Source organism: Crocuta crocuta, unplaced genomic scaffold (assembly GCF_008692635.1).
Source record: "Crocuta crocuta isolate KB4526 unplaced genomic scaffold, BGI_CrCroc_1.0 scaffold73, whole genome shotgun sequence".
NCBI classification, from domain to species: Eukaryota; Metazoa; Chordata; class Mammalia; order Carnivora; family Hyaenidae; genus Crocuta; species Crocuta crocuta.
This window is the reverse complement of record NW_027529443.1, coordinates 278,309-300,519: the sequence shown is the minus strand read 5'-3', so window position 1 is coordinate 300,519 and position 22,211 is coordinate 278,309. Positions and strand designations below refer to the sequence as shown.

Genomic DNA, 22,211 nt, shown 5'->3' with positions numbered 1-22,211 from the left:
GGGGCGGGGTGGGGTGGGGGGCGGGTTGTAGGGAAAGGCTTGATCTCCATGTTTTGCTCAGGAGTAGTCAGGCATCCTCATCTCTTATTCTCCTCTCCTGCTGTGAAGAGGACCCAGATCTGGCTTCTTGTCCATGCAGGGCATAAGGTGTTCCTCATGTCCCCATCCTTGCAGGCTCTCCTTTCCCCAGCCGTTGTCATTATGCTCTTCCCTATGACCAGCCCTGCAAGGAAGCCTGTGCCAGACTCTGCCACAATGTGGGTCCACTGTCACCAGCCAGATTCCAACGCCAGGGAGAGGTGGATTCAGAGAGCCACAGGTGGGACTGTTGCCTGTGGAAGGGGAGCCTTTTGCTACAATTTGTAACTTATTTTCTAAAGTCTATTTTGTAACAATTTATTTAAGTTTAAAAAAAAAAGGAAAACTGCTCCCCCCCCCAAAAAAAAAGAAATTTTCAAAGTAAGTGGCTGGTGTGATCATATCTGGGGACGAAGACTAGGGAAGGCTGGGGACGCCTGCGTCGGACTGCAGAGCTGGGCGTAGGGAAGCAGCTACAGGCGACATCTCCCTGGCCTGCAGGGTGGGGAGTAAGGGCAACTGCTGGTCCCGGCGCGCTCCTTCCCAGAGCCCACTGGGCTGGTGGGCCTGCCCCGGTGCCTGGAATCACGCGTGGGTGGGGGGAATGGGAGAGGGACAGGGGCAGTGATGCAGGAATTGTCTCACTGCACCTGCAGCATCCCAGAGCCACCTGTCAACAGCCAGCTGGTTTGCCTGTCAGGGAAAGGAAGGAGGGTGGGGTTGGCCTCATCTCCAAACCTTCCTCCTTCCCTGGAAGGAAAAGGAAGAAGGTGCTACTTAACCCCCATGACAGATGAGAAAACTGAGGTTTGAAGACGTTGAGAGGCCTGCTCCAAGTCACAATGATTAGGAACCTGAGTTTTGTCCACCCCTCCCCCCCACCCAGGGCAGCTAGAGGGGGATCAGAACAGATCTTTCCCTGGACTGAGAGAGAATGGGTCTGGAGAGGGAACAGTTGGCAGGGAGGCCCCAGGGCCACGTACTCATGTTGGCCAAGCAGCTTCCAGTCTCTGGCTCAGGCTCCGGCTCCTCAGCAAAATAGACCTGCCAGTCCAAACTGCTGACCCAGTTCTCATAGGCGGGAAGTGCCGTGAAGACTGCAGGCCTTGCAGGCCCTTGGCAGGCATCTCCAAAGCTGTGTAGCCCAGCCAGGAACCATGTGCCTCTCACCTCGTGCACCAGAGGTGCCCCAGACAGGCCCTGTCAGGAGTCAGGTGACACTGGGTGACTTCCTCTCTTCCGTAGGCAGCTGTGGGGGCAGAAGGGGCTAGGGGCTGGGATGAGGCTCTGGCTCTTTGGGAGCCAGTTGGCAGAAAGGCCCAATTTCAAGTGAGAGGCAAGTCTAGAGGCCATGCCTGGCAGAGGTCTGTGTGTGAGTTACAGGATAAAGACGCCAGGGGTCTGTGGAGTAAGGTTTGGGGGACAGGCTCACCTCACAGTGGGGCGGCTCACCCACAACACTGGTACACACCATCCCTGGCAGAATGGGGATACTGTCGCTTCCAAGAGCTGAATGCAGCCGGCTGCAGGCCCTGGGTCCCAAGAGGGTCACAGGCACTGTCTGAGGGGAGCTGGCACCTATAGGGCAAGGGAGAAGACCCAGCCAGCCCAACAGCCTCTAGGATGGACACACAGCTGCTGGTGGGCCTGTCCTACATACCTGCTCCTTGGCGGGGCAGCCCCAGGACCCAGCCACGTTCCCCACCTGGCAGGTGGTGGTCGGCATACGGCAGGCAGAGGGGCCGAAGGCTGGGGCCCAGTGTCACAGGTCGGGACAGCAGCAGGAGTGCCACATCGTAGCCCCCCTCTGGATGGGTATAAGCCCCATGCAGGATGATCTGCTTCAGGTCCCGTTCCTCTGGTCCGGCTCCCAGCCCTATGCTCCACTCCTCTGGGGTCTGGCGCCTGTGCAGAGAGGCATCATTGACGGCATCGCGTGGCAGGGCTGCCAGCGAGGGCAGGGGCATGAAGGCAAGAGAGACATGGCTCACCCAATGAAGCAGTGGGCAGCAGTCAGCACTACCTCCTCTGACACCAGGGCTCCACCACAGGCCAGATTCCCCCGGTGCTTCAGCCTCGCATCCCAGGGCCAGGGGGAGGGAGCTCCTGCCTGGGGACCTCTTCTCCTCAAGGAGCCACAGGCTGGAACAGATGGATTACATCATCTGCCTTCTTGCTAAGTGCTCACTGCATGCCTGGCCCTGTGCTAAGCCCTTCCCACGTACCATCAAATCCTCATGATCTCCTCTTAAGTTGGATTTTGTTACCCTCATTACCGAAGTAACCAAAGTTCCAGAGAGGTTAAGTGATTTTCTAGCTCAGTAACCAACCACAGGCAGGTAGCCGACTTGAGACCCAAAAGCCAGGGAGGGCCTAAGCTTTTAAACCCCGATGGTCTAGCCTCATGGGAGTGGCCCCGCTCATCATTCTCCCACCCCAACTGTCTGTGCCCCTCGGGGCTTGGACTGGCCCCAGAATTCCTGGCTCACTAGTACTTCTCTTAACCATCAAGGTAAAGCTTCCGTCCCAGAAATAATTTTGCATGCAATTTGCATGTTAGTCACTTAATGCCAGAATCTGGAGTGGGAGCCCTGCCCTGTCCAGTCTCACTGGGCCCCTGCTTGGAAACTTGCAGTTTGCCCCCACAACCTTCAATCAGATTTCAGAGATCCCTCTTCATACCGAAACTCTAAATGCACAAAGTTCAGAAGTATCTGTGCCTCTCAGCCCTTAAATGGGATGGTTCCCACCTTAGAGGCTGAAAGGGGCCTTAAGGGCCCCTACTTAGCCCCTGGCAATGTGTGATTGGCTCCTACCAATTCTCTGTTCTGAGCTGAAACTTGCTTCACTGTGTTTCTGTCTGCTGCCCAGAACATGTCCCACTCCAAACACCCCCCCGCTCATACCTACACAGCTGTCCTCATCACTGATCTCCGGGATCTCTGGGTTCTGGGACAGGAAGGCTGCTCCTTCGGCTCGAGCCTGCAGCCAGGAGCTATGAGCAGCCATACTGGTCAGAAGCACAGGAGTGTCTTCTTGGGCACAGCTTGATGCAAAGCTGATGATCCCAGCCTGAACCCAATGTCCATCAGGCTCACGGCACAGCACAGGGCCCCCAGAATCTCCCTGGAGCCAGAAAAAGGAGTCAAGTATAGACACTTCAGCCCCAAGCCAGGGACAGACACCCTTTAACAGTGGCATGTCCACCCATCCCTATAGCTCATGCACCTAGCCCAGGGCTAGGCCCCCTCCCTTTCTGCTCCCTTCTCATCTTTCCCATCAGACCTGACAGGGCCCCTGCACCCCAGGCTGGGCGCCCCCACACAGCATCCCAGGCCGAGCTGGGCTAGTCAGCAGCCGCTGGTGCAGCCGGTTGTAGAGACAATTACACGTGGGGCGGCTGATTAGGCGCAGGCGGAGATTCCGTAGTGTCCTGGGAGCTGGCAAAAGAAAGGGAATTGGGGGGGGGGGGTGGTACAAGGGAGACTGAGCACGGACAGTTGGCAGCTGAGGCTGTGTGTCCTTGGGCAAGCATAGTGTCTCTGTGGGCTTTCGTCTGGGACAGCACTTACCATCATTGGTGTCCTGGTCCCAGCCAGTAGCCCAGCAGGAGGTCCCAAAAGGAAAGCGATGAGTCGACTGGGGCAAGCAGAGGGGTGTGTGGGCCGTGGGGTGGGCGAGTCGGAGCAGGGCCAGGTCTGAGCCCTGGCTGTAGTGGTTATAGGCCCTTGGCAGCTGCAGAGCAGTCACCCCCACCTCCTCGGCCCCTGGGCTCAGCCCCTCACGTTGCAGAGAACCCAGGACAACTGACCAGGAGTTCAGGTCTGTCACTGCTGCCCTGGAAGGGGAGGGATAAGGCTGAGGCACTGAATGCAAAGGGGGACAGTGACACCATAGGGGACACCACCAGGTAGGTGAAAGATGGACAAAAATCACCCCAGAGCTTTAAGCAAGGCCCTTCTCTCTCCCAACCTCAGTTTTTTCATTTGTAAGGCTTCTACCATGAGAAGTTAAGATTAACTTGATAATGTGTACCTGGCACATGGCGTACTTTCAGTAAATGGTTCTTTGTGATTCTAGGGGCAGGGGTCAGTTTTACAGAGTTTGGGAATATAATCACTCACCCCACCCCCGAAAGTCAGAAACTCTGATCCCAGCCATGACTCACTTTTCAAAGCAGTGGGCAGCAGTGAGGACCCAGGTGTCCGCCACCAGGGATCCGCTGCAGATGTGGATGCCCTGCCTCCTTACACTGGCTTGCCACGGCCACTCACCACGTACTGTGTTGCCCTCCTGAGGCTCGGGGGGGGCAGGGCCGCGCTGCCCACATACTGCGGAGAGGGGTGGATCAGACTGACAGAAGGTCCCTGTCCTGTCCTCACCACAGGCCCATGCCAGACCCAAGGAAGGCCTGGCCCCATGTCCCCAAAGCTTACCGTGCTGAGCTGCTTGAAGACCTGGGAAGAGAGAGACACAAGTGAGACTTGGGGGAGCCTTATCTGCCTGGCCCAGCCTTGGTGAAAAGGATAGGTTTTGGGGGATGGACCCTGGGTCCTTGCCTATGACTGTGTAGGCTACCTTACCAGCCCCTCCCAGAATGAAAATATATGAGGTCAAGAAACAGCTTTTATTGGAACTTATTCAGAGCGTACACTCAGTAATTAATTCTCCTCCTTCAGCTGTGCTCAGCAGTCCTGGGCCCGAGAAGCAGGGCCAGGGTTCAGCTTGGGACTAATCCAACCTTCCTCCAGGCTTCAGATCCCCTAACTCCAGCCCCCGCCACTGAGTCAGGGAGGCGGCCTGTATATGTGGAGAGCATTAGCTTAATTGTGCCCTCAGCTGTGAATGCCTAAGAGGAAGGATTAGAGGCCGACGTCATGTCTGAGTGGGGGAGGGCTCCAAGAGATTGAGACTCACCCCACCCTTGTTCTGACGACTCAGACTCCCCCCCTTTCCACAAACCACCAGACACTTTACCAAAGGATCCCCGGCCCTGCCTCTTCTCCATCACGGGCACAGAAACATTTGGACCAGGAGAGATGGGGCATAGGTAGGGATGGGGAGACTGAGGCCAAAGGGCCCCCAGAACTTGCCTAAGGTCATTCTGGAAGTAGAGAGGCAGACAGACACAGGGTACACACACAGGCATAAAGACTACAGACATAGATTGTAATCTAGCCCAAGAAAATCACACCCATTTTGACATAGGTGGCCACATACACCTCCTCTGATACACAGCCGGACACGGTGACATCGCCACAGGCAGACGGTCACTCCCAGAGGCATGCCCCCTCACACACACACCAGGCTGCAAGGCTGCCGGGGCAGAGGGTGGCCCCTGAACACCTACCGTACCACTCCCCTACCCAAACATGGGTGGCTCACCCTCTGTGAGGACCACTGCTCCCAGGATGAGCAGCTCTGGTCCCCAGCTCTGCTTCATGCTGCTCCAAGCCACTCTGCCGCCTGTACTCTGGTTTTCAGAGAGGCCACCTGGGTCTCCCTAGCTCCACCTTTGCTCCACCCCCAGTTGCCTAGGAGTCAGGTGCCAGAAGGGAGCCAGCAGCTCAGCTCTGGGGTTGTGACTGTGTTACCCTGGGCCTTCTCTGGGCCTCAGCCACGGCCAGACTGCCTTGGTTCAACTCCCAGTTCCCCTACTTACTACATGAGTGACCTTGACCTTGGACAGTCAACCCCTATATGCCTTGTATGAAAAACTCAGAATTGTTGAATGTAAAAATACTTAGATGGGGGCACCTGGGTGGCTCAGCTGGTTAAACATCTGACTTCAGCTCAGGTCATGATCTCACAGTTTGAGGGTTTGAGCCCCACATCAGGCTCCATGCTGACAGCTCAGAGCCTGGATCCTGTCTTTGGATTCTGTGTCTCCCTCTCTCTCTGACCCTCCCCTGCTCACACTCTCTCAAAAGTAAATAAAACATAATTTAAAAAAATACTTAGAGTCCAGTATAGAGTAAACTTGTGGCCAGAATGGAAGCTGTCCTCCAGGAACTGAGAAGGGCACTGCGGGCATACCCTCCCATGTCTCCCTCTGTTTCAGCTCCACACACACACCCCCACCTCTCTCCCAGGCCCACATGCAGGTGGGTTTCACATACCTTCTCCCATCTTGCTTCAGTGGCAGTGTGTGCAGGGCTGAGTATTGACGGCTGGGGCTCTCTGCTACTTCCTGGCAATGAGACTAGCAAATCTCAGCACATCTCTGCTGCCTTCCCAGGAAACAGTGTTACAGTGGTGTCCACATTTCTTGCAGGTGGTGGAAGACTCAATCCGGAGGGAAGAACACTCAGGCTGCATCCTTTTTTCCTTCTGATTTCTAACTTAGGCAGCCCAAACTGTTCAGGAACCCTGACCCCACCACAGAGGTAGCTGTGTTAAGAGCATAGACACTGGTCTCTCTCTCTGCCCACCCACGCCCCTACTCTCTCTCTCTCAAAAATAGATAAAACATTAAAAAACATTAAAAAAAAAAAAAAAAGAGCATTAAACACTGGAGCCAGATGGCCCCGGTGAGGTCAAATCCTGAGGGCTCCCTAACCCTTTCCCCGGCACTAGCTGTGTGACAAACTACTTAGACAAACTACTTACCCTCTCTACCTCAGTTTCCTCATCAAGATAGAGATAATAAAAGTACCTACCTCATACAGCTGGATATATATAAAGATTACATGAGTTAACACATGTCACGTTTTTAAATTTTTTTAATGTTCATTTATTTTTGAGAGACAGAGAGAGAGAGAACGTGAGTGGAGGAGGGGCAGAGAGAGAGAGAGGGAGACACAGAATAGAATGCAGGCTCCAGGCTCTAAGCTATCAGCACAGAGCCCCATGTGGGGCTCGAACTCATGAATCATGAGATCATGGCCTAAGCCGAAGTCGGACACTTAACCAACTGAGCCACCCAGGCACCCCTAACACATGTCATATTCTTAAGCAGTGCTTGGCATGTAAATGCTTAGTATATATCAGAAAAAATAAAACAAAAATATTCAAAACCTGTTCCTGGTCCTCCAGGGCTGCCAGAACTGGCTTTGGGTGGTAGATAAGGCAGCTGGAGAGGTTAAGGTTAGACCATAGGAAGAACTTCCCAGCAAGTATGCACAGAACGTTGCCCTTGTAAGTGTGTGCTTGGCTTTCCCAGGAAAGAACCGCCAGCCTGCTTCCTGGGGGTGGGAGCTGATGGCATCCGACGTCTTGCTGACTCCACACGCTGGAGAAGGGACTAACACCCTTCCAAGGCAGGCCTCCCGCTCTCCCTCTGACTCATACCCTTCTAGTCCAGAGGAGGCAAGATTGGGGGAGGCTCAACACTAGGGTTCCTCGCAGATGGATGGCTCAGACTTAGCTAATTTATTTAAGAAATTTTATTGCTCAGAACCTTCCCTCCTTGGGCAATGGCAGGAGCTGTGGAAACCAGTCCTTGGGGACAGAGACAAAGGCACTAGGGTTGAGGAAAGAGTGTGGCACATTTGGTCCATTGTCTTGTGTGGGAGTATGGTGGGGTCAGGTTGCAGACTCTTAAAAGGACCCAGACATGGCCCCCTTGGGCAAGGCTCACATGCCAAAGCAGAGCATGAGGTCAGCCTCGCTTGGGTGAGGGCTCAGTGCCCCTTGACCTTGTCCTGGGGTTCCTGGACCGCCCGGAAGCTGAGCACCGTCAGGCCCACATTGATGGCATAGGTGGTGATGCAAACGATGCAGAAATCATAGAGTACGAAGAATAGGATCCAGGCCAGGTAGACAGAACCAGCGAGAGACACCAGGGAACTCAGCACCAGCAGGATAGAAGCCCAGCGGGCCCGGAGGCAACCTGCAAGGCAGACAAGGCTCAAGTATGGGCTTCAGGGACTGGCCACCTCTAGAATACTGCCTTGACCTCATGGTACCACCCAGACATCAGGGGCGGCTGGGGAAGGGTCTCCAAAATGAGAGGCTCTGATGAGCCTCATCAAGGCCTTGGGCCTATCTGTTCAATGGTCCCTGGAACCCAAATAGTGAATTTTCCTGCTGAGCTCTGCATGAGATGAAAGAGAAGCAGCCCTTGGATTCCTCCCAGAGAGTAACTTCTGAGTCTTTTCATAAAATTGGAGTCCTAGGAAGTCTTTAAGGGGCCTTTTGCCTGATAGTAAGTAAACCAAGTGACTTTTTAGTTCCTACCCCAGGGCGTTCAGTGATGAGCAGCTTGCTGTCCCGTGTCTGGGTCACCAGATTATAAGGGATGGGGCTGGACTGGCCAAAGGGGAAGGGGCTTGTTAGAAGAGGCGGGGCCTGCAGGGAATGGGCGGGGCCACTCACCCAACAACAGCTGTAATGTGTAGAAGATGCAACCGAATATGCTATTGGATTGATTGAGGATGCTGTCCTGGCCAAGCACGTGTTCCACCAGTCCGAACCCCCGGCCCCACCTGGTGGAGGGGAGGGCTCAGGTTAGGAGTGCCAGCCCAGTGCTTTGGCCCTGTCCTGGAGGGGTGAATTCCAAGAAGCCACACAGGCTGTACTTTCCCTCTCCCCCACCCCCATGCCCCTGTGAGTCCAAGGGTCGATGACCTCCTGGCTAGCTCAGGATTCCACGTCACTGTCCCTATCCTCCCCGATCCCCATGCTAGGCATGCGTGACTCCACCATACACCCCTCTTTTCATCCTAGACCTTCAATAATTCTTAAGATGGCAAGGTAGGTAGAACGGTTTGACCTGGCTTTATAGAGCTACCACAGACTGGGAATCCACTGCAGAATCTCACTGCCCTGGACCTCTAGATCTCCAGCTCCCTGGCCATCCACTCCCCTCCTTTGTATTCGGTCAACCCCAGGCCCTCAAGCATAGCCAGACCTGACCACCTTATCCCGTTACGGCCATCCCCAAGACCAAGACCATCATCAGCCCCTATACACTATCCCATTCCCCCTTCTGCCCGGTTACCGTTATTCCCCGGCATCAGGCTCTATGTGCTACTCCCTATAATATCCCCAGCGCCCAGCACTATCTGCCCCAGGCCCCACACCCCTATCTCAGACACAGTTTCGCCAGGCAACGCCCCCTCGAGCAGCCCCGCCCCGTGCGTCCGCTCCCAGGGATCCCGCTCCCAGACTCCAGAATCATCTGGCAACCTGGCCACCACCACTCCCGCTCGCACCTGGAGGAGAAGACGCGCGAACAGCTGATGGCGGTGCCCACGTCGCAGAGCGCGCGGTAATCCTGGTCCCGGGCGCGCGCCGCCTTCACGTGCAGGGCGTAGAGCGAGAGCACTAAACCCGCGAGGCAGAGCGCGAGCCGCACCCATCCGGGGTTCCCCCAGGTAGCGCCCATGATTTACCGTATCTCCCGAAGCGCCAGCAGTAGGGAACCCGCCACGGAGCAGGGGCGGAGCAGGATGTGGCCACGCCCTCTCCCGCCCCTCTGACTGGGCGATTGGCCTGCCTGGTTTCGCGCTTCCCTGATCCACTGGTTGTTTCTAGTACTTGATGGTCGTGCTGGCAAAGTAGGAAAACAGGGAGGAATGCTGGGACTGAGAAAACAGATTAGGGATTAGGGGTAATTACAGAGCACAAGGCCTGTCAGGCATGATGGGAGTTGTAGTCCGAGCGGCCTCAGCGCCTCAAGGGAAATGGAGTCTCCGAGTTAAAAAAAAAATTGTATTAATGTGGCTAACAGTATAGCGCTTAGGCCATGCCAAACTCTGTTCAAAGCATTGGAACATCCAGGACCTAGAGATCAGGGAATCCAGAGAATACTGCGGTCCGATCAAGAACCAGCATTTCCCCTAAAATTATTATTTCAGATGCTATTAGCACTATAATTCCAATCCTCAATGCTTGTTCAGTCATTCTCTCCCGCCTCATCAGCACCTCCTGCCGACCAGTCTTTCTCTCCCTCAAATTCCCAGCTCCATCACCACTGCCACACCACTGACATTATTAACCTCTGTTATATTGTGGCACCAGCCTGGCAAAACCTGAGTCTGGATCAACCCAACAGTCCCACTTTTCCAAGCTTTCATTCGGTAGGCATTGAAACTCGCTTCTCTTTCCCCATTTTAGAAACAGTGACAAATCTCCCTTCACAATCAAGTTTTTGGGAAGATTTTACAGTTCCAGTCTGTACTTCCTCACTTCTTCCTTGCTGCCCAGCACATCATAAACTAGCTCCCGCCCCCAAACACTCCCCTGACAACTAATGGCTGATGTCACCAGGATGCTAAATCCAATGCATGTATCTGTATATATCTATACATAGAAATACTTTTTAGTAATCTCTGTACCCAAAGTGCGAGGCTGGAACTCCCCACCGGGAGATCAGAGTCACGTGCTCTTCAGACTGAGCCAGCCAGGTGCCCCTCCAATGGATATTTTTGAGTTCTTATCATTCTTTTTTTTTTTAATATTTTTATTTATTTCTAGGAGAGAGAGAGAGACAGCGTGAGCAGGGGAGGGTCAGAGAGAGAGGGAGTCACAGACTCTGAAACAGGCTCCAGGCTCCGAGCTGGCAGTCAGCACAGAGCCCGACACGGGGCTCGAACCCACGAACCGCGAGATCATGACCTAAGCGAAAGTCGGACGCTTAACCGACTAAACCACCCAGGCGCCCCGAGTTCTTATCATTCTTGACCTCGCAACAGTATTAGTCGCTGTTGAGCACTCCTTCCCAGGAACTTTCTTTCTCTGAATTCTGTGATATTTCACTCTCCTGATGGCTCTCCTCTCTCTCTAGCTGCCCCTTCTCAGAGGCACGCCTCTTCTAGGCAGCATGGAAGTAGAATAACAGCTCCCAAAGATGCCCATGTTCTAATCCCTGGGACCTGTGATATGTCAGTTTCCATGGCAAACAGGAATTAAGGTTGCAGATGGAATTAAGGTTATTAATCTGCTGGTTTTAATGAACCTTTTTTAAAGTTTATTTATTTTGAGAGAGAAAGTGGGGCAAAGAGAAGGAGATAGAGAACCCCAAACAGGCTCCATGCTTTCAGCGCAGAGCCCAGTTTGGGGCTTGATCTCACAAACTGTGAGATCATGACCTGAACTGAAATCAAGAGTCAGACGTTTAAGTGACTGAGCCATCCAGGCGCCCTTAATTCTTGTGGTTTTAAAAGATTATCTTAGGGGCACCTGGGTGGCTCAGTCGGTTAAGCGTCTGACTTTGGCTCAGGTCATGATCCCCCAGTTCATGGGTTCAAGCCCCGCATCGGGCTCTGTGCTGACAGCTCACAGCCTGGGGCCANGGGGGGGGGGGGGGGCACCTGGCTGGCTCAGTCAGAAGAGCACGAGAGTCTTGATCTCAGGGTTGTGGGTTTGAGCCCCACCTTGGGTGTAGAGATTACAAAAAAGTAAACAGTTTTTAAACGTGAAAAAGGGCAGGGGCCCCTGGATGGCTCAGTCAGTTAAGCTTCCGACTTTGGCTCAGGTCATGGTCTCACGGTTCATGGGTTTGAGCCCCATGTAGGGCTCTGTGCTGACAGTGCAGAGCCTGGAGCCTGCTTCGAATTCTGTGTCCCCCACACTACCCCCCCTCTCGAAAATAAACATTTAACATAAAAAAGTGACAAAGGGCAGCAGAAGAAGGATGTCAGGGAAGTGTACTATGGAAGAAAGGCACAGAGAGATGCAATGTTGCTGGCTTTGAAGATGGAGAAAGGAGGTCATGAAGTAAGGAGTATGAGTGGCCTCTAGAAGCAGGAAAAGGCAAAGAAATGGGTTCTGCCCTAGAGTGTCCTGAAAGGAGCTGCTGACATCTTAATTTTTGCCCAATGAGACCCATGTCAGACTTCTGAACATCAGAACTATAAGATAATAAATTCATATTGTTTTAAGCCACTAAGGTTGTGGTAATTTGTTATAGCAGTAATAGGAAAGCAATACAGAGGGCTAGGACTTAGGCCTGTTTCTCATCTCTTTCCATTATCCTGTGGGGTCAGGTCAGCCCTGTTCAGTGTGGGAAGAGACTGGTGAATGGTATGAATACCAGAAGATGGGGATCATTGAGGACATAGGTTAGGAATTTGGAAAGAGAATTTTGGCTGAGACGTCTGGCTCCCATAGTTGCAGCCAGATGATGGTTAAGGCTGGAACAATGAGAGATTGAAGTACCTGAGGGATTGCCTCACAGTTCTTTCTCTCTTTTTAAAAAATTTTTTGATGTTTTATTTTTGAGAAAGAGGAAGAAAGACAGAATGGGGGTGGGGGAGGACACAGAGAGGGGGCGGTACAAAATCCAAAATAGGCTCCAGGCTCTGAGCTGTCCCCAGTGCGGGGCTCAAACACACAAACCATGAGATCACCACCTGAGCTGAAGTCAGATGCTTAACTGATTGAGCCACCCAGGCGGCCTTTTTCTCTTTTTTTTCATAGTCTCAAGATCCATGTGGTCTCTCTCTAGGGGCTAGTTTGGGCTTTCTCCCAGCATAGCAGCCCCCAGGCTACAATAGTCAGCTTTCAAAATTGCTCTGAATGGTTTCCATTTTCTAGCATTCACACCATGGTATAGTCTCTTCCCATGCTAGGCAGGGTTGACCTGAGCCCGTAGAATAAGACAGAAATTATAGTGTGTCACTTTCATAGCTAAGTCAAGATATAACAGCTTCCATCTTGCTCCCTCTTAGATCACTGGCTCCAGGTGAAGCCAGTTGCCATGTTGTGAGGACACTTAAGCAGCCCTAGGGAACAGTCCACCTAGTAAGGAACCGAAACCTTTTACCAATGATCAGCATTAACTTGCCAAGCATGTGAGACAGGTACCCTGGAAATGGGTTCTCCGGCCAACATCTTGACTGCAACTTCATGAAAGACCATGAGCCAGAACCATCTAGCTTAGCTGCTTTCAGATTCCTGCCCCAAAGAAACTGTGTGAGATAATAAATGTTTATTATTTTGAGCTGCTATGGTTGTGGTGATAGTTTGTTACACAGTGATACAGGATTAATACAGGGCAGTCAGACTGCTTTACACGGCAGCTCAAGATTCTAGTACAGGTACTCCGGGGAGCCAAGTGGAAACCGAATCATTTTTTATGATTTAGCTTTTATTTAAAAAAAATTTTTAAAGGTTTATTCATTTTTCAGAGACAGACAGGGCATGAGTAGGGGAGGGGCAAAAAGAGAGGGAGACACAGAATGTGAAGTAGGCTCCAGGCTCTGAGCTGTCATCACAGAGCCTGACGCTGAGCTCAAACTCACGGACCACAAGATCATGACCTGAGCTGAAGTCCGAAGCTTAACCGACTGAGCCACCCAGGCATATTTAAAGTCACATAGTATCCCTTTTACTGTACACAAGCCTCCTCAGTTCCAAGGGGAAGAACATGGAACTCTATCTTTCTGTCTGTCTCTCTCTCTCTCTTTTTTTTTTTTTTTGAGAGAGAGCACAAGCAGGGGAGAGGGAGAGAGACAGAAAGAGAGAGAGAGAGAGAGAGAGAGAGAGAGAATCCCAAGCAGGCTCCACACTCAGTGCAGAGTCCAACACAGAGCTTGATCCCATGACCCTGGAATCACTACCTGAACCAAAATCAAGAGTCTTGATGCTCAACTGACTGATTCACTCAGGTGCCCCAGAACTCCATCTCTCTTTTTTTTTTTATTTCTAGGAGAGAGAGAGAGACAGAGTGAGCAGGGGAGGGTCAGAGAGAGAGGGAGACACAGACTCTGAAACAGGCTCCAGGCTCTGAGCTGGCAGTCAGCACAGAGCCCGACGCGGGGCTCGAACCCACGAACCGCGAGATCATGACCTAAGCGAAAGTTGGACGCTTAACCGACTAAGCCACCCAGGCGGCCCAGAACTCCATCTCTTGATCTGAGAAGTGTCGAAGTCATATTCTAAGAAGTTCATGTGAGGTGGGCCATTTTTGGAAATACAAACTTCCACCTCGAACAACATCATTTTCTCCCCTGTCTCTTCTCTTACTCCCTATAGGTCACCACTTCCAACCTCTGACCTGAGCTTAGATCTCTCTCCTGGGCTCCAAACCCCATAGAAGCACCTCTTGGATGTCACCATCTGGATGCCTCATAGGCCAATCAGATGCAATGCAATGCACCCAAAAGCAAACCCCTTACATTTCCCCACACCTGTTCCTTTTCTGGGATTTCCCATTTTAAACATGGCCCCTCCATCCACCTAAGCTGCTCCTTTTGGGCTACTTTCTCAATCCCTGTAATCTAGATAAATACAGCTGTCTCCTCGCTGGTCTCCCAGGTATACTTGTCCCACATCCACAGATTGATTCTCCACACTGCAATCAAAGTGATCCATTCAAAAAAGAATGATGTAGGGGCGCCTGGCTGGCTCAGTTGGTAGAGCCTGTGACTCTTGATCTAGGTTGTGAGTTCAAGCCCAGCGTTTGGCCTGGAGTTTACCTTAAAAAAAAAAAAAATGTAGTTCTGTCACTTTCTGCCTTTCAATAGTGTCCCATTTCAATAGCTCAGAAAACAAAGCCCCAAATTTCCTTCATTTATTTAACAAATGTTTACTGAGGGGCACCTGGGTGGCTCAGTTGATTAAGCCACTGACTACGGCTCAGGTCATGATCTCACAGTTTGTGGATTTGAGCCCTGTGTCTGGCTCTGTGCTGACAGCTCAGAACCTGGAGCCTGCTTTGGATTCTGTCTCTTTCCCTCTGCCCCTCCTCAGCTTGTGCTCACTCGCTCTCTCTCAAAAATAAATAAATGTTAGAAAAAAAACAAGTGTTTACTGAGCACATGTTATGTGCCAGGGGATTGTGTTAGGAGTTTGGGATAAATTAGGAAACCAGACAAATATTCATGCTCTGGTCTTACATATTAGAAGAGGAGAAAAAAGTGAGCAGTTAATATAATAAATACATAAAATATATAGTATGTTATTAGTGATAAGTGCTACAAATAAAAGGTAGAGCAGAGCAAGGGGAATGGAGGTGACTGCAGTTTTAAAGAGGATGGTCAGTGCAGGCTTCATTCAATTGACATTTTGGCAGAAGCTTGAAGAAGGTGAGGTGGTAAGCTATATGGCTATCTAGGGGAAGGGTATTCCAGGCGAGAGAACGGCAGGGAGAGGCTCGGAGGTGGAATGTTACTGGTATGTTTAGGGAGCAACAGGGAGGCCAGAGTGGCTGAAGCCAGTGCATGTGGGAGGAAAGGACAGAGAGGAAAGAGGGGAACAAGTCTTTAATCTTTCTGTAAAATGATAATAACAATAGTACCTGCCTCAGCGGGCTGTTACGAAGATGGAAATTAATACGCAAAGGGCTCTCAGAAGAGTGCCTGGCCAACGGTGAGCTCTATGATTATGAAACTCTGGGGTGTATTTCCAACTTCCGCCGCTAGGTGGCAGCAACGAGTTAAGGCCGAGCCCTGGTCTAGCGCGCAGGGTGAAAAAGGGGTGAAGCCCTGCCCAGACGCCTCCTGCTTGTGTGCTTTGGTCCACGCCGCGGACGCGAGAGCGCCGAGTTCTGGCACACTGAAAGCACTCGGTGCCCTTTGCTTCTCTGTGCGTGCTGTCCTCCTCACCCGAACCACCCTTCCTTCTCCCTTCTTCCACCAGCTCAAGCCGTGCCTTCAGAGCTGAGTGGCCTTCTGCCCACTCCGGGATATTGCCAGGATGCTGAGAAAGAAAGGGTAGGAATGGTGTGGGGGTTAGGGGGAACAGAGGATATCCAGAGACTCAGGGAGCCGTTTCCTCATGGGTATGCCCACCTTCCCCCAATTCTTCAGGCAGGTCAGCCAGAGTGAAGGGGCCCACCTCTGCTGAAGTTTAAAGACAGACTTAGGGCTCCAAAGATGTTGCCTGCCTCACTTAACCAGGTATTAATTTAAAAATTAAGGGGCGCCTGGGTGGCTCAGTCGGTTAAGTGTCCGACTTCGGCCCAGGTCTCGCGGTTCGTGGGTTTGAGCCTGGCGTCGGGTTCTGTGCTGGCAGCTCAGAGCCTGGAGCCTGTTTCAGATTCTGTGTCCCCCCCCCCCCCCGCTCCTCCCCTGCTCATGCTGTGTCTCTCTCTGTCTCAAAAATAAAATAAAAACTATTTAAAAAAAATTTTTTTAATTGGGGGGCACCTGGGTGGCTCAGTCGATTGACTATCAGATTTTGGCTCAGGCCATGATCTCACAGTTCATGAGTTCCAGCCCCACATTGGGCTCTCTGCTGTCAGCACAGAGCCCACTTCAGATCCTCTGTCTCCCTCTCTCTCTGCACCTCTCTCTCAAAAATAAATATTTAAAAAAAATTTTTAAATATTTAGAAAACACATAACCACGGTAAAGAAAAATCCAATCAGTACAAGTGTACACACACACACACACACACACTGAAAAGTCTCCTCCCAATCATCTCCTGCTTGAAAAAGGTAATTACTTTTTCACTGGTCTCTCACACTCCCAACCACTACTTCCAGAAAGTTCTGTTTAACCAGCAGATTGAATCAAAACCCTTCAGTGACTTCTTAGTACCTCAGAACAAATGCAAACTCCTCACCCTTCATGGTCTGGTTCTGGCCACCCCATTGGGCCCTTCTCCTTCCCAGCCTCTACATGGCTGCAGGTATATCTGCAGATTATCTAGGCTATTCTCTGTCCTGCCATGCCCTTCCCGTTCCAGCTTAGGCTCCTGACTGAGTCTTACTCATGTTGCACCTGTACCAATGTCCCAGACCCTATTTAATGCTTCCATCACCATCAGGATTAATGACATTGAAACTGTCTTTCTCTTTGGAGCAGGGAAGGATCTACTTATTTGATTCAATACCCAAACTCCTCTTCTGGCACAGAAAATTACCCAAGCAGTGTGGCAGGTATGAATGAATAATAGTAACATACCTAACAGATAGTGCTAATTTCTGCTTGGCACTGTTCCAGGCAATTTACATATATATAAACTCACATATCCACACATCAACCCCAAGGTTGATACATCCTCATTATACCAACATGGAAATTAAACGATTGAGCAGTTTAAGTAAGTTGCCCCAGCTAGTAAGTGCTGAGGTGGGGTTTGAACCAGCAGTTTGATTTTCCATAAATGAGTCAAGAGATGGAAGGAGGTTGGGACAGCAGGGAAGGGACTCAGGGTTTGGTCGGTTTGCTTTGCATCTAAGGGTCTTCCTGCCCTCTTCCGTTAGCTCTCAGGAAGCCCATTTTATAAAGCAGGAGAGAGGGACCCAGGGCGACCACAAATAACTCCGAGAGACCTGTGGAAGGAGCCGTGGAATTTATTTTGGGGGTCCAGGAGCATGGGTGTGGCCGGGATGGGCTGGCTCCAAACTACAACTCCCAGGAGGCACCGGGCCCCCAAAGCCCAGGCGACGTCACAGCGGCAGAGGGCGCAGGCGATCTTGTCTACCCCGGCCGGTCGACTGTTGGCCGTTCCGCTCGGACCTCGGCTCTGGCCCTGGCCCTGGCACCGCGGTAAGTGGAGTAGCCTGCCTGCAGAGGCTTGGCGGCGCGTGCTCATAGCCTCCGCCATTGCGCAGGACTGTGGCGTGCGCGTGGGCAGGGGTGGCATCTACCATATGGGGGGGGATCCGGGCCGAACCAAGTGACCCTGCGGAGGGGAAACCCAGACGGCGACTCCCGGGCCGCTACTTTGAGGCAGCCGGGGGCACAATACTGTGTGCCACACATAAGCAGGCCACACTCGAGGGGCCCAGGTCTAAAGGCGCTGAGTAGGGGGTCAACCCCGCCCCCTGAACTGGGGTGCTCAGGACCTTAGGGAGCGGGGGCGTTGTTTTCGGGCTGGAAGAGTCTGAGGATCCCCAACCCTCCAAACACCAGATAAAGCCTCAAATTGAAGAATTACCCCGGAAAACAAGGTTGTGCAGGCTCAGCCTGTATGTGTTTGGGAGGCGGTTGAATGGGTGGGCAGAGATTGCCCAGGGCTGATAACACCAAGTGCCCACGTGGAGATACGGTGCTGGTTGTCTGGAATCGGATCCTAACAACTCCCCCTTCCCTTTCCCTGACAGATGGGAACTGTTCCCTGGGGGCTGAGCTTGTCAGCATCCTTGACCTGCTGTTGCCCCTGAAGTCAGAGAAGAGACCCTTCGGACCCACACACCCCCTGCCCCGTTTTGGGGTCGTGTCCGTGTATCCGGTCTTCTGCCCGAGCAGCTGCCTAGTTCGACAAAGAAAAAAAGGAGCAGAGCAGAACGATGATACTGGCGTCTGTGCTGGGAAGTGGTCCCCGGAGTGGGCCTCCACTCCGCCCCTTACTGGGGCCTGCACTGTCGCTCCGGGTCCGCTCCACATCAGCCACCGATACACACCACGTGGAGCTGGCGCGGGAGCGCTCCAAGACTGTCACCTCCTTTTACAACCAGTCGGCCATCGATGTGGCAGCAGAGAAGGTGCGCAGCTGGCAAGATGCCGGTCCGGAGCTGGAAAGGGTGTCCAGGGAAGGGGTGGAGCTAATGTGGTGGGGGTGGGGTGTTGCAGATCCTGTGCTCAAAGCCCATGTGCCCCCCCCTCCAGCCCTCAGTCCGCCTCACTCCGACTATGATGCTCTATTCAGGCCGCTCTCAGGATGGCAGCCACCTTCTGGTAAGATTTCTGCACCCTATTTCTCTCTTGGTCCCTGGAGCTCTGGCCCAACCACTCATGTCCTGGCCCTGACTTCCGTCTTCTTTTCTAGAAAAGTGCCCGGTATTTGCAGCAAGAGTTGCCAGTGAGGATTGCTCACCGCATCAAGGGCTTCCGTAGCCTTCCTTTTATCATTGGCTGCAACCCCACCATATTGCACGTGGTAAGGTGGTCTCGGGGCGTGGGTTTCTCTAGAGGGGACCTTAGATCAATGTGCCCACTGCCCAAGGGGTATATTGGGAAACGGGACTAGAGTGGCAGAGACTTGTCTGCCAAAAGGTTTCAGGGCCACAGAAAACTCAGATCCCAGCCTTCAGAGGCCAAAGCTGACTATACGTGGAGGCTTAAAAGGCCATGATGGGGGTATAAACCAAGTGAATTGGGGTAGATGGCAATCACCATGGGTAAGCATGGGTGGCTGTTCTCTACCCAGTGCCCATAACATCCCTGTGAATTCCCACACCTCTTCCTTGCAGCACGAGTTGTACATCCGTGCGTTCCAGAAGCTGACAGACTTCCCTCCGGTGAGGGCTGGGCCAGGGCAGGGTGAGGGGCTGAGAGGTCAAGGCTGGAACATCCATGCTTATGACTCTGTGGCCTATAGATCAAGGACCAGGCGGACGAGGCCCAGTACTGCCAGCTGGTGCGACAGCTGCTGGATGACCACAAGGATGTGGTGACCCTCTTAGCTGAGGGCCTACGTGAGAGCCGGAAGCACATAGAGGTTAGGGGCAGCACAGTGGACGCCCGTGCCTACTGGGGGGCTGGGAAAGGCACAGAGTTTCTGAGACCCCACTCTTTACAGGACGAGAAGCTCGTCCGCTACTTCTTGGACAAGACACTGACTTCAAGGCTCGGGATCCGAATGTTGGCCACACATCATCTGGCACTACATGAGGACAAGGTGGGGTGCTGGGATCTGAGACCTATCAGGTGGGGCAGAGGGTACTGAGCCAGGGGCCTCCTTGGGCTGGGGACTGGGCCAAGGACCTGGGGAGAGGTTTGGGCTGCTTCAGAGGTCCAAAGATTGCAAACATTTGGTGGCCATGGTGTGAGTCAAGGTGCTGCTTAGTCTTGACCTTCTTTCTCCTGCCAGCCCGACTTTGTTGGCATCATCTGCACTCGCCTGTCGCCAAAGAAGATTATTGAAAAGTGGGTGGACTTTGCCAGGTGAGGCTAGAACAGCTAAGGGGGTGGATGTCTTCTAACCCAGAAGGCTTGGGTCTGAGCCCTAGCCTAGGGAATGGTCTAGGGCAAGCTTTCTCAAATGTGACACAATTAACATTTTGGGTCAGATAATTTGTAGGAGCTGTCTTGTGCTTGTTGGGCTTTTACTTAATACAACTTCTAGCTGTGGCCAGGAAAAATGTCTCTAGAAATTGCAAAATTTCTCTAGGGGTGGTGGGGACAGAATCACCTCCATCTGAGAATCACTGGTCTAGGTTGGAATGCTTGCTCCTATCCACAGACGCCTGTGTGAGCACAAGTATGGCAATGCCCCCCGCGTCCGCATCAATGGACACGTGGCTGCCCGCTTCCCCTTCATCCCCATGCCACTGGACTACATCCTGCCTGAGCTCCTCAAGAACGCCATGAGGTGGGTTGGCTGGATATGTTGAAAGGGGGCAAGACAGGAACAGGGGTGAAGCTGGGATGCCACTACCTACTGGTCTTCCCTCCCTGCATAGAGCCACGATGGAGAGTCACCTGGATACTCCCTACAATGTCCCAGATGTGGTCATCACCATCGCCAACAATGATATTGATCTCGTCATCAGGTTTGCTCTCAGTGGGAGTTGGGCTGGGACATATGGGGGTTCTAGGCACTGTTTCTGACTTGCTCTGTGACCTTGAGCCAGTACCTGCCCCACTCTGAGACAAGATACTCTTCGTTTCTGAGAATGCCATGAACTGGATATGAATGGATCTGGGGCCAGCTGCAGGCTCCAGGGCTCTGTGCTTGTCAGCAACTGAAAGGCCTGGACTGAGGAGCCAGGAGTAACCAGTCCACGATGCTGGCTTGAGAATAAATGTAAAATCCTGTGAGATGGTATAAGCAGCCAGTGGCCCAGCAGAAGTGAGGATGGAAGGATGCCACTCATAAAAAACAAGGCCCAAGGGTCCAGGTGGACCATATTCCATCTTTGGGTGGAGGGGGTAGGAAGGCTCACTCGGTACTATTTGCTTGGGAGGTAGTGAGGCCCCCGCCAAAGCTGAGCCAAGTCCATGTTATCAACATTCTGCCAGGATTTCAGACCGGGGCGGGGGAATCGCTCACAAAGACCTGGATCGGGTTATGGACTACCACTTCACTACAGCTGAGGCCAGCACCCAGGACCCTCGGATCAGCCCCCTTTTTGGTCACCTGGACATGCACAGTGGCGGCCAGTCAGGGCCCATGCACGGGTGAGGCCCCACCTGGCCACAGTGGGGAGTGGGGGGGGCCCCAGGAGACTCAAGCCTCTGAAGCCCCTGTCCTCTGCCCCATCCATCCTAGCTTCGGCTTCGGGCTGCCCACCTCACGGGCCTACGCGGAATACCTCGGTGGCTCCCTCCGGCTGCAGTCCCTGCAGGGCATTGGCACAGATGTCTACTTGCGGCTCCGTCACATTGATGGCCGAGAGGAAAGCTTCCGCATCTGACCCCACAGCCCGGGGCCTGCTTGCCTGCCTGGCCTGGGCTGCACACCCTGCCGGGACCTTCTGGGTGAGGCAGGGTGTCGCCCTGCTCCACATGCTGCTGCATCTGGGGTCTTAGGGCCCCAAATATATGGAATTACATGGAGCCCGGTGCTGCTGCCTCCCTGCCTCCAGGCCTTGGAGGACAGGAAGTGGGGACCCTTGAGGCCTCCAGCACCAGCTCCGTTATTCTCGTTCCTGGGGAACCCCCACCTTGACTGCTGTTTGTTATTAAAGTTCACATTTTGAATGCCCTCTTGGGCCCCGTGTGTGGGGAGGGCAGGTGAGCTTTTGTTTCCACCCTGTTCTGGTTCCCTGGGCCCTTGGGTTTAATTAGTTCATGTCCTAGCTTCTAACTGTCCCGACAGCCTGGCAGGCTACATATAGAATTGCCCCCCAAGTCTGTACATTTGGTTTGGCGGGACTTGGGATGACTCTGGCAGTTTGTGCAAAGACCATTTCACTTAACAAATATTTCTGGGTCCCAGATAATTTTGAAGGCCCAACTTGGCCCAGCTTCAGGCGTCAGTTCTGACTCTTCCCTTCCTGGCAGTCACAGGTTCTGGAAGTGAAGGTCACCAGACTGGGCGACCTGAGCCACCTGATTCCTGAGCCTGAGTCAGGTTAAAAATACTGCCTGCCAGCTGTGCCTACTTCTGCCAAGGAAAAGGAACACACAAGATTATACCCTGGCAGGTGCCAAGGGACAGTGGGGCACTGGTAGGAAGGGCTAAAAGAAAGGGCTCCAGAGAGCAGGTGGGACCCAGGGGAGGGGAAGACAGGCCTGAAAGCCTGCTTTGGTGGGACTGGTGATGGAGGTGGGTGATTGAGGGGAGAAGGAATTGTATCTGAAGGTCAATGCCAGGTGGTTGAAACCACAGTGACTTACCAGACTGAAAATTCT

General features: G+C 52.8%; 3 protein-coding genes across 3 annotated transcripts; 1 reads left to right on the top strand and 2 right to left on the bottom strand.

Moving 5' to 3' along the window:
• Nucleotides 1-388: 388 nt before the first annotated feature.
• Nucleotides 389-6,490, bottom strand: PRSS53 (serine protease 53). Its single transcript, XM_077760314.1, has 10 exons — nt 5,464-6,490; nt 4,247-4,535; nt 3,651-3,916; nt 3,364-3,518; nt 2,985-3,204; nt 2,070-2,220; nt 1,739-1,983; nt 1,511-1,656; nt 1,062-1,278; nt 389-771 (listed from the first exon to the last, which is right to left on the bottom strand). The coding sequence occupies exons 1-10, from the start codon at nt 5,519-5,521 to the stop codon at nt 752-754; spliced, it is 1,767 nt and encodes a 588-aa protein (XP_077616440.1). The 5' UTR covers nt 5,522-6,490; the 3' UTR covers nt 389-751.
• Nucleotides 6,491-7,445: 955 nt separating this feature from the next.
• On the bottom strand, nt 7,446-22,211 carry VKORC1 (vitamin K epoxide reductase complex subunit 1). Its single transcript, XM_077760272.1, has 4 exons — nt 22,197-22,211; nt 9,234-9,570; nt 8,395-8,504; nt 7,446-7,909 (listed from the first exon to the last, which is right to left on the bottom strand). The coding sequence occupies exons 2-4, from the start codon at nt 9,404-9,406 to the stop codon at nt 7,701-7,703; spliced, it is 492 nt and encodes a 163-aa protein (XP_077616398.1). The 5' UTR covers nt 9,407-9,570; nt 22,197-22,211; the 3' UTR covers nt 7,446-7,700.
• Nucleotides 17,357-21,561, top strand: BCKDK (branched chain keto acid dehydrogenase kinase). The gene is made up of 12 exons (XM_077760313.1): nt 17,357-17,459; nt 18,017-18,397; nt 18,522-18,590; nt 18,682-18,792; nt 19,106-19,153; nt 19,234-19,353; nt 19,435-19,533; nt 19,726-19,799; nt 20,098-20,226; nt 20,318-20,407; nt 20,877-21,035; nt 21,127-21,561. Exons 2-12 carry the CDS (start codon nt 18,203-18,205, stop codon nt 21,269-21,271), a joined length of 1,239 nt encoding a protein of 412 aa, XP_077616439.1. The 5' UTR covers nt 17,357-17,459; nt 18,017-18,202; the 3' UTR covers nt 21,272-21,561.